General features: G+C 44.4%; 1 protein-coding gene and 1 long non-coding RNA gene across 6 annotated transcripts in view; one reads left to right on the plus strand and one right to left on the minus strand.

The window, feature by feature from the left end:
• LOC310853040 overlaps positions 1-18,782 on the minus strand; it is a 484,331-nt gene that overhangs the window by 95,778 nt on the left and 369,771 nt on the right. The gene's annotated exons all lie outside the window — the stretch shown is intronic.
• Positions 1-18,782, plus strand: part of LOC310852992 (zinc finger protein 638-like) — a 57,606-nt gene that overhangs the window by 862 nt on the left and 37,962 nt on the right. Inside the window, exons 2-12 of one of the 5 annotated variants that reach the window (XM_083757103.1) lie at positions 5,738-7,046; positions 9,157-9,218; positions 9,813-9,854; positions 10,594-11,096; positions 12,899-12,955; positions 14,976-15,121; positions 15,831-15,892; positions 16,490-16,531; positions 17,269-17,498; positions 18,037-18,093; positions 18,371-18,543. In XM_083757103.1, coding sequence (XP_083613229.1) covers positions 5,952-7,046; positions 9,157-9,218; positions 9,813-9,854; positions 10,594-11,096; positions 12,899-12,955; positions 14,976-15,121; positions 15,831-15,892; positions 16,490-16,531; positions 17,269-17,498; positions 18,037-18,093; positions 18,371-18,543 — 2,469 coding nt within the window. In that variant the 5' untranslated portion in view covers positions 5,738-5,951. Of the gene's footprint in view, positions 1-5,737; positions 7,047-9,156; positions 9,219-9,812; positions 9,855-10,593; positions 11,097-12,898; positions 12,956-14,972; positions 15,122-15,830; positions 15,893-16,489; positions 16,532-17,268; positions 17,499-18,036; positions 18,094-18,370; positions 18,544-18,563; positions 18,674-18,782 lie in introns of all 5 variants that reach the window. The other 4 variants (XM_083757104.1, XM_083757100.1, XM_083757102.1 and 1 more) reach the window with 4 other exon arrangements.

Raw genomic sequence — 18,782 nt, forward strand, 5'->3', positions numbered from 1 at the left:
AACAGAACGACGGGAGCTCACCCCGCCACGGGGATTCGAACCGCCGACCATGCGATCAGCAAGTCCTAGGCGCTGAAGTTTTACCCACAGCGCTACCTGCGTCCTATGTTCATAGTACAGTCTTGCAAGATCTGCCAAGCTAAGTTAAGAGCCCATAAAATCTGTGAAGAAATTTCCTGTGGCTTCTCGGGTGTAACTGAATGTTTCAGTTCTTGGCATGTGGTTTGCACTCCCCAGATCAAAACCTCATTCGCTAGTGGAAATGGGTCTCACATGCTTTCCCCCCTCCCCCGGTTGCTTTTCAATATGTTGAAATTTTATTATCATGGTGGCAGCATCTCATGCGCGGAGCTGAGGTGAGGGAGGCTGGAGGGTGGACTTGTTTGAGCCTGGAGGAAACCTTGGGCGTTCTTTGCTTGCCAGATCCTGGCTGACCTCTCACTGTGACGGAGGTGGTCCAGATTGTCAAACAACGTTCATTGTCAATGTAACTTACTGAATTGAACTTCTTTAGAATTGGTCAACGTTTGATCCTTGCGGTAACTTGGTTTTGCCTTGAGCACCTGTGATCCCTTCCCTAGCCGTGTTACATTCATATTTAACCTTCCCAGATTTCTAGCGCCGTAGTGGGATATAATACAGGTAGAAATCTTGGTTATACAGAATAAAGAAAGATATTTCTGCGTGTGCGGTCTCAGCATGTTCTCTCTTGGTGAGTTCACATGGTGAAAGAGAATGAACAAAGCAGGAAGTTAACTTCCTTCCAGGTGGCCAACTGAGTCTCGGAATTCAATTCTGTGGTCTCAACCCTTTTGTGCTTTATCTAGTCTTAAACTTGCTAGTTACCGGTATATATGACTGCAATTTCCCACACTTAATTTCATTGGTTCATTTCATGAAATGTATACACCGCTTGATTGTGAGAGAAAGCCACAAAGTGGTTTACAAAAAATATAAAACAATAAAATTGTTTATTAAAAAACCAATCATGTAAAACATTCAGAAAATTAAAATCACCCTAAAGCTAAAAACATATTAAAACATCTTTCATCATCACTGTAAATATTGGGGCAGGCTTGTCTAAACAAAAGCAGGCGCCCAACGGGATGCAGTGAAGGCACCTGCCTAATACCAGTCATATTCATAGTTCAGTAGGTGGAAGCCGTGGCCGTGCGGCAACTGATTGCTAGCAACAGGCTTTTAAAGGCAGCAGGGAAACGCAGAAAATGAGTTCCCTCCTTTCCCTGGAACTCTGCTAAATGATGCTGTGCCTCTTCTGGTCTTAAAGGTTGAAAATAGACATCACTAAATAAAAGAGGCAAGTGTTCATTCACAAGCAACAAAAAGACCTGTATGCTCTTCTCAGTTATGATAGCCCTCTGGGTGGAGAAATTCATATTTGATTTGATTGTTTTGTATGTCTTTAAATGGCCCTAAATTCTTTAAATGGCCTTTAAAAGTCTTCAAACTACGTATTTCCAGTCGCATTTCCAGTCAGTAAAATCTTGTCTTAAAATGCATTTGGCCCGCTTCAAAGGAGAGAGTAATTCATAGGATTTGATCACCATCTTCCAATATCCAAAGGGCTTTCACATGGAAAATGGAGCAAGCTTGTTTTTTGCTGCTCTGGATAGTAGGACCCAAAACAATTGATTCAGATGAGATTCTGAATTAACATCAGGAAGAACTTTCTGTTTTGTTTTTTTTATAAAGATATTTATTAACGTTTTAGAGAATGAAGCAAACATACAACAAAAACAAAATACATAAAAAACATAAAAAAGAAAAAGACAATAAAAGCATAAAAAAGAAAAAAATCCACTTTTTAACTTTATGTCTATACAACTCTCTTTCTTGACTTCCTCACATCTCCTTTTTTGTGTTCCCCTTTACACAATCGAGTTCAGCAAATCCTTACCCTCTTTCAAATCTCATTTATGATTATATATTTCAACCTATTATGTCTCCAATTTTCTTCCCTTTTCAAATCAATTTTCGCCATGTACATTAGACATAATATTACACTGGTCTTTTCCCCCTTTTCTTTTTAAGCATTTTTGCATACTCCTTTTAACTATGTCACTAATGCCATATTATCTTTATATCCAACATCTTTTTAACATTCAAACATTTTACAATGTTTCTGCAGATAGTCTTTGAACTTCTTCCAGTCCTCTTCCCATCAGGAAGAACTTTCTGACGGTAAGCGTTGTGGAATGGAATTCCTCAGAAAGTAGTGGACTCCTTTCTTGGAGGTTTCTAAGCATAGGTTGATTGGGCACCTATCGGGGATTCTTTAATTGAGATTACTGCATTGCAGGGGGTTGGACTAGATGACCCTCAAATGTCCCTTCCAACTCTACAATTCTATGATTCTGTGCTGTGTGTGGGAATGGAGTATCCTAAAACTGGGTTAGAACACTGAACAGAAAGCACTGCAGTGTTTTATTGTGTGTCCCCTTGGAAAATCCAACAAGTAACTGCTACATGTTTCTTTAAAAAGTCTTGTTTCTGAGATGGGGTTGATGCTGCAACTATGGTGGATATTTGAAGATCTTCTAAGCCATGAATTTATGGTGGACTTCATTAAACTGAATAGTACCTCTAATTTAGGCCATGAGGTGGTAGCAAAATTGTGCCACTCTCATCAGAATACTGCACAGGTCTAGAGGTGAATTTGCCCCTGCTCTGCATTCTTAAGCAGACTAACCCAATTCTCATGTCCCTGACTGAAACACAGATTGAAACATACTTATATACTTCAGATTTTGCATTTATCAGAATTTTAATGGTGCAGTACTTGGCTTAAAATACTAAAACACATATAATAATAAAAACAAAAATTTCCTTCCAGTAGCACCTTAAAGACCAACTAAGTTAGTTCTAGGTATGAGCTTTCGTGTGCATGCACACTTCTTCAGATACACACACATATAATAATAGTTTGGGATAGTATTGGTATTATTCATTGGTATTACCCAAAGGTCTCCAAGCATCTTAGAACACATTAAAAATGTAAAATATGTTTAGAAATGGATACGTTGAGGTAAAACACGTTTGAACTATTTTGTGATAATATTCAGGAATAGTGTGGTTTAGTGGTTATTGTGTTGGGCTAGGATGGGGGGACCGAGATTAGCGCTGCTGTTCCTCCATGAAGCGCAACAGGTGGCCCTGGGCCAGTGTCTCTCTCACTGCTTAACCCTCCTCACCAGCTTTCTTGGAGGAGAAGTGAAGGGGAAGAACAGAGGAGGCCACTTTGAGCTCCTTGTAGGGAATGCCAGATAGAGGTGCAGCACTTGATTCCTTAGATAAATAAGCACACATTGCTGGGGGATGTTGCACTGCTCTCAGCTAGGTGCTTATTTGTTTTGCTTTAATATGGTATGAATGAGTGATGATTTAGCAAAAATGCTGCAGGGGCTGAACATTTGGAGCGACAACTACTTTTGCTTCACAGAAAACTAGAAAATTTTGTTTCCTTTCCCCAGCTCCCTTAAACGTTGCCTGCTTTTGTCAGCCAGGCCTACATTGGTTAGTATGTATGTCTATCTTACTTTGCTGGTACCCAACATAATTACTTTTGTAGATGCATAGATTTTGGGTTAAACATTGGAGCCTATCGTTTTCCCTCTACCCTCCTCTAATCTGCTTTGTGGGGTTAAGGGAACTCCTGGAACAGATTTAGGGGATGCACCAGGAGAGAAGAAGAAGAAGAAGAAGAAGAAGAAGAAGAAGAAGAAGAGTAGTTTGGATTTGATATCCCGCCTTTCACTCCCTTTTAAGGAGTCTCAAAGTGGCTCACATTCTCCTTTCCCTTCCTCCCCACAACAAACACTCTGTGAGGTGAGTGGGGCTGAGAGACTTCAAAGAAGTGTGACTGTCCCAAGGTCACCCAGCAGCTGCATGTGGAGGAGTGGAGACGCGAACCCGGTTCCCCAGATTACGAGACTACCACTCTTAAGCACTACACCACACTGGCACACTACACCACACAGAGGAAAATTCTGCTCTGCAGCCCAAGGTGTCCTTGCTTTAGCAGAAGCACTTAGCTGCCTATTGCCCCCTCCTTTTGGTTCTGTCACGCAAGTCTAGAGAAGTTTCTGGAGCTGTCAAAATTTGTCAAACTGTAACTTAATGTTTCATGAGCTTAAAGCAGGAAAGCTTTTTGCATAATGTGCAGTACAATAGTTTACACATATTCTCAGATAATCTCAGCAGAAAATAATGTCATTAAGTACCAGCAGTAACTGCAGTTAAACTTGGCTCTTCAGATGTGCATCATTATACACAGGCATAAAATGTATGCAGTATTTATTAACTTTGCACAAATAGAAATGGGTTTAACAACTTTTACATGTTTGTTCCTCGATTGTGTTGCTGTTATTTTCCGATTCATCAGTTTCTTTCACTAGATGCGGAAGCTGGAAGAATATTGTGTGTGAAGAAAATTATTATCTCATGGATTTTTATGGGCCTTCACATTTCTGTTTAATGCCTGTTTGAAAACATTAACTGCTTGTAACATGCGCAGCAACTCTATGGGGCTGCGGTGTCTTTGGCTCCCTCGAAATCTGTTGGGAGGGGGCCAGGCCTCCTGAATGTTGGGGTGGAGGAGGCAAAGCGCGAAGCCAAATGGGGTGCGGCTTCAGTGGCAGGCTCCTCCTGAGCGAGAGAGAGGAGGAATTGCTAGCCATTGATGCCGCGCTGCGCTGGGCTTCCCACTGGGCCCCTCCTGGCGACGCGACTTTGCATGTGTAACGCCTGTCACGTGTATGACCTCACATGAGCACGATGCGTTCTGAGTGCACAATGTCACACACGCTGGGCCACCTCGATCTTGGGCACAGGTTGACACCTCTGGTGTGTAACATGTCTGGTCTAAGAAAGAAAAGGTTTTGGGACATAGTAAGGCTAGAATCTTCTGATGGAAGGCTATGAAATTTTATCGGATATCAGTGGTACGTAAACCTTCAGAAGAATTTTCTAAAGACTGATATGTCACCAATATAGCAGATTACTGAGACTGGTGGCAGTTTGACAACTTACTTGCTATGGGTCCTGCAAGGGGGATGGACCAGGTGGTCTGTTAATGCCCTTTCCGTGTTACTCTTCTGTGATTTCCCCCTGCCCACATAGTATCTTTAAGTAATTTCTGTGTTGAAATGGTTGAAGCCATTTAGTTGGGAAATTGTATGCAGCTCTTGCCACAAAGTTTCAAATAATCCTCTAGTTTTATTAGTTGATGAGGTCACATAAATAGTGGTTGTAGCACATCTTCATTGTCAAATACATTCTTTTATAGGGCAATCCTTTACCTAATTACTTGGAAGTAAGTCACATTGAACTGAATGGAACTTGCTGCCTAGTAACTCTGCATATCGTTGTAGTGTAAATTATTATCTTTCTAACGGCCTGATTAAATTACACTTGATATGTGGCTAGAATGCATTAAAATCACATGGGTTTTCAATTGAAAATGCTTGTTTGCATGGTTGGTTTAGAGTGGGATATAAAGCCTTTTAAATTCAAAGGTTGTAGTGCGATGAAACACATATGAAATGACTTTTCGTTGACAAGTGAGTAAAACCCCCAATCCCTTTGCTAAAACAAGTTGTTAGTGAGAAAAAAACGAAACTGTTGTGTTTTTCAAACAATTTACTTACAGGCAGTAGAACCATTTTAGAAAGTAGATTAAAGATAAATATAATCTAATTTTTGTGTGTTTAACTTTCAGCTTTGTGGTGTTCTTGGAAAATTTTGCACCTTTTGTGAATTCTCTGAACCTTGGCATTGCCAGCCCACTTTTGTTGGGCCCTCCTCCTCCTCCTCCTCCTTTGCAGCTTGCTCAGATTAAGACACAGTTGGCTTTTCACCAGTTGAACTCGGTAGCTTCAACCCATTCTATAGCATCTTATGCTTTGTTAAATGAAGCATTTCTGAAAATTGCCATGTTTAACCCTAGAGGAAACATGCCTCCAAGGCCAAGGGGACCCAATGCACCTGGTCCAATGCCGCGTGGCCCTTTTCTGGGGCCAGGACCGGGACCTGGACCGGAGGGTCTTCAAAGGCAACACCCGCCTGCTCCTCCCAGAATGCCTCAAAGGGTCATGGAACCAGAAATGAGGGCAAGATTCCCAAGGCCAAATGTTCAGGTTACGCAACATGGAATGGATCCTAGACAAGAGCGGCACCAGAAAGAAGAGGGATGTGCTATTCACTTTCCGCTTGTAAATACTAGCCAGACCACTTCAGGAGAGATTGCACAACAAGCCACACGTATCCAGAACCATTGTACAACCAAGAGTGCTTCGAGCATCTTAGCAAGATTTGGCTTATCTAATGAAGACTTGGAGGAACTTAGTCGGTATCCGGATGATCAGCTGACAGCAGAAAACATGCCTTTGATTTTGAGGGACATCCGAATGCGCAAAATGACTCATCCGTTACCAGGTTTACCTCCTGAGAGCAGAAAAAAGGAAATGTTTCACAGTGACGATGGTCATGGTACCATGGTGAAGTGCAAGGTAATTGATTACGGGCATAAAAGCAAATATACTGAAACTCTTCTTGAGGTCAAAGATTATAATTCTGATGCATCAACTGAGGGGAACATGAAAGGATTTCCAGCACAGCAGACGACTCTCGTGTCTTCGGCGCCCTCTGGTGTAACCAGTAGTCAAATGAAGGCGGTAGAAGAGCTGATACGAAAGATGGGATTCCAGAGAAGCACATCAAGTACGCAGTCCTTTCCCCCCATGGATGCTTCCAACAAGGGGCCAGGGCTAGGCCTCCCTCCAGCAGGAGCCGGGATACAGCCTGGACCTGCCAGTGGCCAGAAAAAAATCCATGAGAAACCTCAGCATCCTATTGAGTCACCTTTTGTTGTGGTGAAAGCCTCTTGGCTTCCAGTTTTTTCACAGGCAGATGTCCAGAAGCTGAAGAGATTGCCAACTCGGTCGATGATGAACGATTACTATGCTGCATCTCCAAGAATATTTCCACATGTCTGTTCTCTGTGTAATGTAGAATGTGAACAGTTGAAGGTGAGTCACTCCCCCCCCCCCCCAATTACAAACATTTGTACACAATGTGTTCTATGTACTGGGTTTAATTGACTTCTGGATATCTGTAGATTTTATTCCCGTAAAATGTCCAACAATCAAGAAGTTTGGGAATAAATATTGTGTGTGTCTGATTTGCACAATCTGACTGGCTATTTCTGCAGGTTTCACCTGTAAAAGCTGCCTTATGATAGACATGTTCTCAATTGACTTTGGATTCCCAGTTCCCTCTACTGCTTCCTCTGTCTATAATTAAACTTGCTCTAGTGGCTTCTGGGATCAAAGGAAGTTGGACTTAAAGTAGACAATGGATTAAGGTTGCAGTCCAGTCAGAAACATTGGTAAAGAAAGCATTATAGCGTTAGAACGTAACATACGATTAATAATAATAATAATAATAATAATAATAATAATAAATTTTATTTATATCCCACCCTCCCCAGCCGAAGCCGGGCTCAGGGCGGCTAACAACAATAAAACAGTACAGCAGTTGGACGAGGGTTCTAGGCCGTATAGGGCTTTAAAGGTTAAAACCAGCACCTTAAACCTGATCCTGTAGTCCACCGGGAGCCAGTGCAGCTGGTATAGCACCGGGTGAATGTGATATCGCAGAGAGGACCCCGTAAGGAGTCTCGCTGCAGCATTCTGCACCCGCTGGAGTTTCTGGGTCAGTCTCAAGGGCAGCCCCACGTAGAGCAAGTTACAATAATCCAGTCTGGAGGTGACCGTCGCGTGGATCACAGTGGCTAGGTCAGGGCGAGAGGTAAGGAGCCAACTGCTCTGTCTTATCTAACTGAGCTGCTGTTGTCTGTTTGAATATTAAATGCATTGCACACTATTGAACATTGTCCAGTATTAAACTCATACACAGGATTGAAGGGCAGGTGTGTTTCTATTCTGCTGTAGAAACTCAGATATATAAGCTAGGTGACAAATGGCTCCTTAAACCAAGGTGTCAGTTGCCAAAATGGAATGTCTAGTTGCCATTTTGGGGCCAGATGGATCTAAAGTCTTATTTTTCCAATGATGGCCTGACTGTGATTGATTCTCAGTTAAACATCCGGCTAGTTCAAGAGACAACCTTGAGCCAGGTTAAGAACTTTGACTATCATGATCCCAGGATCCCCAGGCATGCACCTCCAGGTTGTGGAGAGGTCAGGTGCCATCCTGGCACCCAGGCATCTCCACTTGGTTGTAAGTGTCTGGTAGCCAGGTGCAAGATGTGCTTGGCCCCTGGCTAATTTTGAGCACTGCCACAGCCTCTCATGACCTTAAATGACAAGATTATGCAGTTTTATAGATGGAAGCCCCATCAATGGGTATTGGGCATATCACTAAGTGGAACTTATTGTTTTATTTTTACAAAAAATGTATATACCGCTATGTGTTTTTTAAAAAAACTACAGTGGTGCCTCACAAGACGAAAAGAATCCGTTCCGCGATTCTCTTCGTCTAGCGGTTTTTTCGTCTTGCGAAGCAAGCCCATTGACAGCTTAGCGCTATTAGCGGTCTAGCGGCTTTTAGTGATCAGCTGAGAAGCGGCTTATCAGCGGATCAGCTGTTAAGCGGCTTAGCGGCTTAGGAAAAGGGGGAGCGAAAAAACCTGCGGGAACTCACAAGATTTTTTCGTCTTGCAAAGCAAGCCCATTGACAGCTTAGCGCTATTAGCGGTCTAGCGGCTTTTAGTGATCAGCTGAGAAGCGGCTTATCAGCGGATCAGCTGTTAAGCGGCTTAGCGGGTTAGGAAAAGGGGGGGGAGCGAAAAAACCTGCGGGAACTCACAAGATTTTTTCGTCTTGCGAAGCAAGCCCATAGAGAAATTCGTTTAGCGAAGCACCTCCAAAACGGAAAACCCTTTCGTCTAGCGGGTTTTCCGTCTTGCGAGGCATTCGTCTTGCGGGGCACCACTGTACTTGCTTGCTGGGAGAAGCAGCAGTAGCAGCAGCAGAGGAGGGCCCTTCTGTGGGTTTCTCGGAAGCAACTGTCTGACTGCAGCAGGAGAAGGGATGCTGGACTAGGTGGCGCATTGTTCTCCTCTAGCATCCAGGCTTTTTTGTGTTCTCATGCTGATTTCTTCCCTCCCTCCCTCTAGGGCTGGAATCTGCACGTGCGCACTGCTGAACACTCCGAGAAATGTGATGAGCTACGCCAAAAGTAAGGCCTTTCATTTTAATTTATTGGGAATAGATTGAGGATTTGAAATGGTTTGGAAATGACTTCCTGGATAGCTCAGGGCTTTGCTAAAAGCAGCAGAGCCATTGCTTACATGCCTTGCCACAAACCTCAGCCAAGGAAGTTGTGGGAGCTCACCTTTGAAGGAACGCTGCCTGCTCTAGGTTGTGTTTTGCCTGAATTTGTATAAGTGGTCTGTAGGCCGATTATGGAGCTGAACCAGGGAAGAAGGCAGAAGCTCAGAGGCGTCTCATCTTGCGATCTGTGGCTTTTAGATGCCTGTGGAGCATGAGCAGAGTTTTATGAGGTGTGGCTTCAGGACAAACCAGTTCTTGGAGGAGCTGGGACCTGAGTCTCATTCCAGGGAGCTTTTGGAAATCTGGGTCCAAGAGTCAGGGAATCCTCATGGAATCTCCTTTAAACTTCCCCAGATCAGTAGTAAGAGATCTATAATTTGGACAAAAGGGAGAGAAGTATTTGACAGTTTTAGAAAATTGCCTGAATGATAATGGAATGAAGTACATGTACTGTGTCAAATGAATAACACAGCTGTTTTGCTGGCTTTTCTTGAAACAGGCATCCTGACTGGAATCCAGAAGAATGTTCTTCGTTACAGAGGTAACCTTTTAATCTCAACATGAATACTTGGTAATGAGAATTAGGCTGCAGTAATCTCATCCCTGACAGTAACCCCCCCCCACCTCAACCCCCCCCCCCCGGAATAATATTTTCCGCCTTAGGTTACTGGTTGTCACTGACCAGTATATGTAGCAGCTGCTTAACTCAGACTTAATATTGATCAGGCTGGGGGGGGGGGGAGAATTTTCACTCTGCTGGAACCCTTGCGTCCCCACACTCCTGTGGGGTTTTTTGGGGGGTGCGCTGAACTCTAGTGCTGCCCTCCAAGCCTCTCTGCCGGCTCCGTGTCGTGGACGACACTCAGCACACCGCCTTTGTCCTCTGCAGCAGACCGGAAGTCAGGAGCTGCTTAACTCAGACTGTAGGCCCTCGTGTCTTCGTTCTAAGGCTCTAGGGGCCACCTGGCTGAGCAGCTGTGGGTTGCACTGCAGCTAAGCCACTAGCAGGCAGGTAGCCATTCCCAGTGCAGGTGGCAGCCATAATTTTCTGGTATGAAGCTGGGCATTCTGTTCCCATCATCTGAGTTCCTTTAGTTATTGGATGCTGCAGGCCCATCAGCCGTATTCTGTAGGCTTTTGATGCTTTTAGCTTTAACCCCAAGAGTTCCTATTTCTAGTTGATTTCCATTTGCAAAAATAACATCTTGGCAGATCTGATTTTTCCTTTTACATTTGAAAAAGAGAAGTCATTCAAATCCTGTTTTTTCTGCCTTTTGCAGACATGAAGCTGACAGGAAGGAAAAACATATTCCAATGCCATGCTCTACCAGTTCTAACCTGAACACTTCACAACACTCAATCCCTGGCCATGCCTCGAGTCAAACTCGGTCACGATCTAGGAGCTCTGGGTCCCACAGCAGAAAACGGTCACGATCTAGGAGTTCTGAACGTTGCAGGAGAAAACGGTCACGATCTAGGAGTTCTGAACGTTGCAGGAGAAAATGGTCACGATCTAGGAGTTCTGAACGTTGCAGGAGAAAACGGTCACGATCTAGGAGTTCTGAACGTTGCAGGAGAAAACGTTCACGATCTGGGAGTTCTGAACGTTGCAGGAGAAAACGGTCACGATCTAAGAGCTCTGAACGTTGCAGGAGAAAACAGTTACAATCTAGGAGCCCCAGATGTAGGTCCAGGTCTTCAGAGCGACCAAGCTCCCCCAGCTCGAGTTCTCAAACCTCTTCTAGCCAGAAGAGAGAACTGGGAAAATCAACTAGATCTCCAGGTAAGGTGGATGTTACAGATTCTTCACTAACTGGCCTTTGGTTTTTTGTAAGCAGGATTACGGTGTATGATAATGGCAGGCGTGTTGCAATGGCTTTGGCTCAGTGAATAGTTTGTTCTGTTCTGGGGGGTATTGGTTCCTGTACAGATATCAGGGGGTTACTCGAGAGCAATCAGGCAAGTGCCTCCCTGGTCAGCTGTAAAGCTTCCTTATTGGTGCCAAAAACCCTTTACCATGCAGAGCGCCACTATTCCGTGGCTCGCTCATTCACTGGCAGAATCTGTTCGTGGGCGGTCCTTAAACCTTCCCCAGCAGGGTAGTTTCTTGACGCCCAATCTGCGCCTCCCTTCTCGGTGCGGAAGCCTACTGCGCAGGGAGGGTGCAGGTAACAGGGAAACTCTCTCCTCCCTGCTTTCGCCAGGCAAGGTGTCCTGGCATCGCCTCGCCTCCTCCGAGCCCTGAAGCTCCTCTCCACTGGAGGCGTGGTTACTTTCCTCTGCTGAGGAGGTGCTGCTTCCCACCATCTTTGGGGGATCTTTAATCCACCCGGCTTTTCCCCTCTCGCCCCTGAGCCGATGGCAGTTCCTTGACAGTTCCATTTTGTTCTTGTTTTTATTTTGTATTTTCTGGGTTTTTAATCTTGTATTTTTATGTTGTGAACCGCCCTGAGATGTATGGATGGAGGGCGGTATACCAATTTAATAAATACTGCTGCTGCTGCTGCTGCTAATAATAATAATAATAATAATAATAATAATAATAATAAACAGGCACAAACTGTCAAAGTTGCCTTGCGACTCTTTAAAATGAAAGTCCTCCCTCTTCTACTGGTGGGCATTGCCTTGGGCTCACGTAGGGACTTTGAAAAATTGGAATCTATCCAAACCCAATTCCTCAGGGCCATACTCAGGATCCCCCCCTCCGTGGCAGGTGCGACCATGAGATTGGAAACCGGTTGCCAAGCCTTTAGGTATGTGGCCCTGAAAGCGAAGTTATGGCTTTGGCTTAAGCTTTGCTTCAGACCGGTGGGTTTGGCCCCCTTGATTCTGAGGGATAACTTTAAATCTCCATGGGAAGGGGAGATAGTGGAGGAAGTGCAGAAGTGCGGGTTGTCCTCCCTTTATATAGAGTCCATGACGTATAGCCACGCAAAGGCGGTGATCGCCCAAAGATTAAGGGATATTGCGAGACAGGAGGACATAGCCCGTGTGAAACCTGGGCTGTTTCTGGGGGAACAGATGTACCGAGCTGTTCCAGCTCGCTACCTGGCGGATATCCACTACGTGGAATACCGCAGACTATTTACCGCGGCTAGGCTGAATGTTCTTGACTCGGCGGTTCTGAAGGGAAGATATGGAGGAGTCCCATATGACCAGAGATTATGCCATTGTGCGTTGGGTGAGGTAGAATCCACAGAGCACATTTTAATGAGCTGTCCCTTCTACAACGATTTAAGACAGTATCTTATAACCCCATACTTACCCCAGCTTAGTCCCCAACAAAGAGGAAAGCAGACAGCATATCTGCTAAATAAGTCTTCTAGGAAAACAACTTTGTCAGTGGCTAAATTCCTTTTCCTGGCACTCAAGCGTCGGAAACGTACAATTGAATGCCTTGATGTGGGTTATCTGTGAGAGGTTTAGTGCTGTGGCCCTACCTTATTCATGTACCCCTATGATGTTTTAGTTCATAATTCTGTATTGTGTTTTATTTCTGTGTTTTATTTCTGACTATCGGTCTAATAAAGGAAATTGATTGATAATAATAATAATGAGCCACTTGCTTTTTCTCCCCCTCTTTAGCGTCATCTGCAGAAGCAGGAAGCTCCAGGAAACCTCCACCCAAATCTGGTCCCCCAGGTCTGTGTCCGACACACTAACCACTATACCAGAGTGGCTCTTCAGAATGGCCCTGGAGGATGGGAGGGGCTCAGCTGGATCAGACCCTGATGCATTATTTGCTTACTGTCCCTTCTCTACTGGGCACTTCACTGCGCAGAGTAGTTGATGGGAAATGATCTTTTTTGGGGGTGGGAAGGGGATATCTAGTAGGAGCAAGCAGGAGCGCCAACTTATAAAAAATATTGGGGGGGCCCATACCGGGGTCCTACCCCGGGAAGTTTTCTAAATTCTAGATGAAAATTAGTGAGTTTTAAAGTTTTTTAAAAGTATTTTAGAGTCATATGATCAACATTAGAACCCCGAAAACTCGACTCTCTATAACTCCACACTCCAGGAAACTCGACAAGCCTGAAACACTTTTTGGCTTTGAAAAAAGAAACAAAACAAAAACGCGCACGGTATTTTCGTAAAAAGCTAATTTAATTTACAGTAACAATTATGCTTATAGACTATTACAGAGCAGTGAATATATAGCTCTGAAAAGACTGAAATGATATTTAAATAAATCCTAAACTATCATTAAAAGAATAAAACATAAAATATTGCTGTCGCACAGTAATAGCACTTTGATTAATAAGTGAAATAGCTAATTTAAGCTTACTTTGAATAAGGCTGAGGGTTCATTAAATAAATATAATATCTCAAAGTTAATGCTTTAATACAGTTAATAAAGTTAATACAGTATGCCTAATACTGTATGTAAATGCTGTAATACTGTATGTAAATAACGGGCTTTAATTGGGTCTTACACCCTAAAAATATTTAAGTATTTGAAAATAACTAATACAGTACTATAGTAATATAGAAATACAGTACTAAACTAGTACTAATATTTCAAAACTGAAAATTTAACATTCTGTATGTATTTAATTCTCTATTTTATAAAGATTTTTAATATCTGACAGTGAGTTTGGAGTAGCCCAATGCAAAAATCCTGAGGATCCATGTGGATCCGTGCTTTGTCACCACGTTTTTGCACCACTGTGACCCTAGGCAACAGTGGGTGCGTGATTTTTTTGGTGCAAGATGTAGCCATGGACATGCTATGTGATCTGATGGTGAATTTGGGGTGACCCAATGCAAAGATCCTGAGGATCCATGTGGATCCGTGCTTTGTCACCACATTTTTGCACCACTGTGACCCTAGGCAACAGTGGGTGCGTGATTTTTTTGGTGCAAGATGTAGCCATGAACATGCTATGTGATCTGATGGTGAATTTGGGGTGACCCAATGCAAAAATCCTGAGGATCCATGTGGATCCGTGCTTTGTCACCACGTTTTAAATGGGGAGGGAAGGAAAAACACAGAAGGGACAAGAAGCACAAGAGGGGTGTGCGGAGAAGCAGCTGGCTAAGAATGCAGGGGAGGAGTTTAACGGGGTGGGGGGGAGGAAAGGAAGGCAAAAGTCCCCCCCCCCCCAAGCCAGCCCTCTCTCTCTCTCTCCCACCTGCATCCCTAGAGCACGGAGAGGAGGAGGTGGTTGGCTGGAGCCTGCACGCAGTGTGACTAGGAAAGAATTAGAAGGAAGGACTCGATCCTTTCCTTAACCCTCTGCTTGCCAGGAGGGCAGGGGATTCCCTGCTCTTTGTTGAGTTTGAGCAAATGCAGCAACAGAAGAGGGTGGGCAGTAAGACCCTGAGGCAGAATGCAGGAAAGCAGCAGCTTCCGCCTTCCCTCCGCCCGACCGCCTGATCTTATTTTTGCCTGATTTTTGCCTATTTTTGCCCCAGGGACCACACATTCGCTCAATAACACGCACAGACATTTCCCCTTACTTTTTAGGAGAAAAAATCTGTGTGTTATAGAGCGAAATTTACGGTAATAATTTTTGAGGGGGCTCGGGCCCCCTCAGGCCCCATGGAGTCGGCGCCTATGGGAGCAAGCTCCAAGGTGGCCTTTGCCATTGGCACCCTCTCTCCAGGAATTTCGTTGGCATCCGCCTGTGTTGCATAACAGAATCATGCCTTCCTTCAGCAGGACCTATGGTACCTTCAGTGGCTTCGTTTATGCCTCCGTCTTCAGAATCTCCATCTCCGTCAATGATGAATGATTATCATGCTGTGTCGCCAACAGTACTTCCACATGTGTGTTCTCTGTGTAAAATAGAATGCTCAAGTATGATGGTGAGTTCTTTGTTTTTGCAGAAAAAAAGTGCACACGGTTGTATTGTGCTCATGATGAGTGCATTTTCCACTCTGGCTTTCAAGCAGATCTTACGCTATGATACACTATGAGGAGTTGATGTTATCCTGGGGAAGTCAACATGGTGGCTTCCAAATGTTGTTGGACAGCATCACTGCAGCATAGCTCCCCTCCCCTAATCCCCAAGGAGACATCTCTGCCTCCTCAGAGCATCATGAATCCCCACAGCCAGAATGCCCATTTGACATTGGTGGGATTCAAACCTGACACCATGTCTGGAGACTCTGTCTTATCTGACTTTGAGCTGCTGTTGTCTATTTGAATATTAAATGCATTGCACACTATTGAACATTGTCCAGTGTTAAACTCATACACAGGATTGAAGGGCAGGTGAGTGTGTTTCTACTCTGCTGTAGAAACTCAGATATATAAGCTAGGTGACAAATGGCTTCTTAAACCAAGGTGTCAGTTCGCCAAAAGCGTATATACCGTATATACCATTAGGGGTTGTTTGATTTTTTATAGTTGCTGCTCAGCAGCAGAGGAGGGCCCTTCTGTGGGTTTCTCAGAAGCATCTGGCTGGCTGCCCCAGTAGACGGGATGCTGGACTAGGTGACACTTTGTTCTCATCTAGCATCCAGGCTTTTTTGTGTTCTCATGCTGATTTCTTCCCTCCCTCCCTCCCTGTAGGGCTGGAATCTGCACGTGCGCACTGCTGCACACTCCGAGAAATGTGATGAGCTACGCCAAAAGTAAGGCCTTTCATTTTAATTTATTGGGAATAGATTGAGGATTTGAAATGGTTTGGAAATGACTTCCTGGATAGCACATGGCTTTGCTAAAAGCAGCAGAGCCATTGCTTACATGCCTTGCCACAAACCTCAGCCAAGGAAGTTGTGGGAGCTCACCTTTGAAGGAACGGTGCCTGCTCTAGGTTGTGTTTTGCCTGAATTTGTATAAGTGGTCTGTAGGCCGATTATGGAGCTGAACCAGGGAAGAAGGCAGAAGCTCAGAGGCGCCTCATCTTGCGTTCTGTGGCTTTTAGATGCCTGTGGAGCATGAGCAGAGTTTTATGAGGGGTGGCTTCAGGACAAACCAGTTCTTGGAGGAGCTGGGACCTGAGTCTCGTTCCAGGGAGCTTTTGGAAATCTTGGTCCAAGAGTCAGGGAATCCTCATGGAATCTCCTTTAAACTTCCCCAGAAGATCAGTAGTAAGAGATCTATAATTTGGACAAAAGGGAGAGAAGTACTTGACAGTTTCAGAAACTTGCCTGAATGATAATGGAATGGAGTACATGTACTTTGTCAAAGGAATAACACAGCTGTTTTGCTGGCTTTTCTTGAAACAGGCATCCTGACTGGAATCCAGAAGAATGCTCTTCATTACAGAGGTAACCTTTCAATCTCAACTTGAATACTCAGTAATGAGAATTAGGCTGCAGTAATCTCACTTCCCTGTTGTCCCCAATGGTGTGGGTTTTTGGAGTGGGAAATTTGCATCAGGGCATTCTGCACTGGAATATTTTCTGATGCCCAGGAAAGTGATCTTTGATCTAATTCTGGTCTTTCATTGTATTTAGTAGAGAAAACTCAAAACTGTAAAACTGCCAAGTATCTGCAGTTGGCCCCCGTTCACTGCTTCTTAGAAACTATGTAACAAAAAACACTGCTGCAGAAAAAGTAAACCCCCCCCCCCGGGATAATATTTTCCACCCCAGGTTACTGGTTTTCACTGACCAGTACATGTAGGAGCTGCTTAACTCAGATTGCCGACCCTTTTGTCTTCGTTCTAAGGCTCCAGGGGCCAGCTGGCTGAGCAGCTGTGGGTTGCACTGCAGCTATAAACCACTAGCAGGCAGGTAGCCATTCCAAGTGTAGGTGAGAGCCATAATTTTCTGGTTGCCAGCATCTGATGTTGCCAGCATCTGAGTTCCTTTAGTCATTGGATGCTGCTCGCTCATCAGCCATATTCTGTAGGCTTTTGATGCTTTTAGCTTCAACCCTGAGAATTCCTACTTCTAGCTTTTCTATTTCTGTTTGCAAAAATAAGATTTTGGCAGATCTGATTTCTCCTTTTACATTTGAAAAAGAGAAGTCATTCAAATCATGTTTTTTCTGCCTCTTGCAGACATGAAGGTGACAAGAAGGAAAAACATATTCCAATGCCATGCTCTACCAGTTCTAACCTGAACACTTCACAACACTCAATATCTGGCCATGCCTCGAGTCAGACTCGGTCACAATCTAGGAACTACAGACGTAGGTCCAGGTCTTCAGAGCGACCAAGCTCCCCCAGCTCAAGTTCTCAAAGCTCTTCTAGTCAGAAGAGAGAACCGGGAAAATCAACTGAATCTCCAGGTAAGATGGATGTTACAGATGCTTCATTAACTGGCCTTTGGTTTTTTGTAAGCAGGATTATGTGTGTGATAATGGCAGGCGTGTTGCTGTGGCTTTGGCTCAGTGAATAGTTTGTTCTGTTCTGGGGGTTTTTCTCCTGGCTTTGTCATTGTGTCAATATAATGCCTGCCAAGGAGACCAAGCTTGTTCCTATATAGGATTGTGTGAATGACTCTGCAACCCATTTCAAAAGGGGATGTTGGTTGATCTCAGACTTTTCACTCCTCTGGAGTTTCCCCCACCCACTTGGTATTTTTTACAGTTGCTTAGTACAATGATCTTCTTGCACTCATGCTATGCAGGGTAGACCTTTGTTGCAAGGGGATGGTGGTATTGGTTCCATTTTGTTCTTGTTTCTATTTTGTATGTTTTGGGTTTTTTAATCTTGTATTTCTATGTTGTGAACCGCCCTGAGATGGATGGATGGAGGGCGGTATACCAATTTAATACTATTGTTAATAATAATAATGAGCCGCTTGCTTTTTCTCCCCCTCTTTAGCGTCATCTGCAGAAGCAGGAAGCTCCAGGAAACCTCCAGCCAAATCTGGTCCCCCAGGTCTGTGTCCGACACACTAACCACTATACCAGAGTGGCTCTTCAGAATGGCCCTGGAGGATGGGAGGGGTTCAGCTGGATCAGACCCTGATGCATTATTTGCTTACTGTCCCCTGCGCAGAGTAGTTGATGGGAAATGATCTTTGGGGTGGGGGGGGGTGGGAAGGGGATATCCAGTAGGAGCAAGCTCCGCGGTGGCCTTTGCCCTTGGCACCCTCTCTCCTGGAATTTCGTTGGCATCCATCTGTGTTGCATAACAGAATCATGCCTTCCTTCAGCAGGACCTGGTGTACCGTCAGCAGCTCAACCCGCAACAACACCTGCGGCTTCATTGATGCCTCAGTCTTCAGGATCTCCACCCCCATCAATGATGAACGATTATCATGCTGTGTCACCAACAGTACTTCCACACGTGTGTTCTCTGTGTAAAATAGAATGCTCAAGTATGATGGTGAGTTCTTTGTTCTGCAGAAAAAAAGTACACACGGTTGTATTGAGCCCAGGATGAGTGTATTTTCCTCTGGCTTTCAAGAAGATCTTAAGCTATGAGGACTATGGCACCCAGGCATCTCCACTTGGTTGTAAGTTTCTGATAGCGAAGTGCAAGATGTGCTTGGCCTCTGGCTAGTTTTGAACACTGCCACGGACTCTCATGACCTTTAATGACCAGATTTGCAGTTTTATAGACCG

This window comes from Podarcis gaigeae (assembly GCF_964106915.1).
Source record: "Podarcis gaigeae genome assembly, chromosome: 9".
In the NCBI taxonomy this organism is placed as follows: domain Eukaryota; kingdom Metazoa; phylum Chordata; class Lepidosauria; order Squamata; family Lacertidae; genus Podarcis; species Podarcis gaigeae.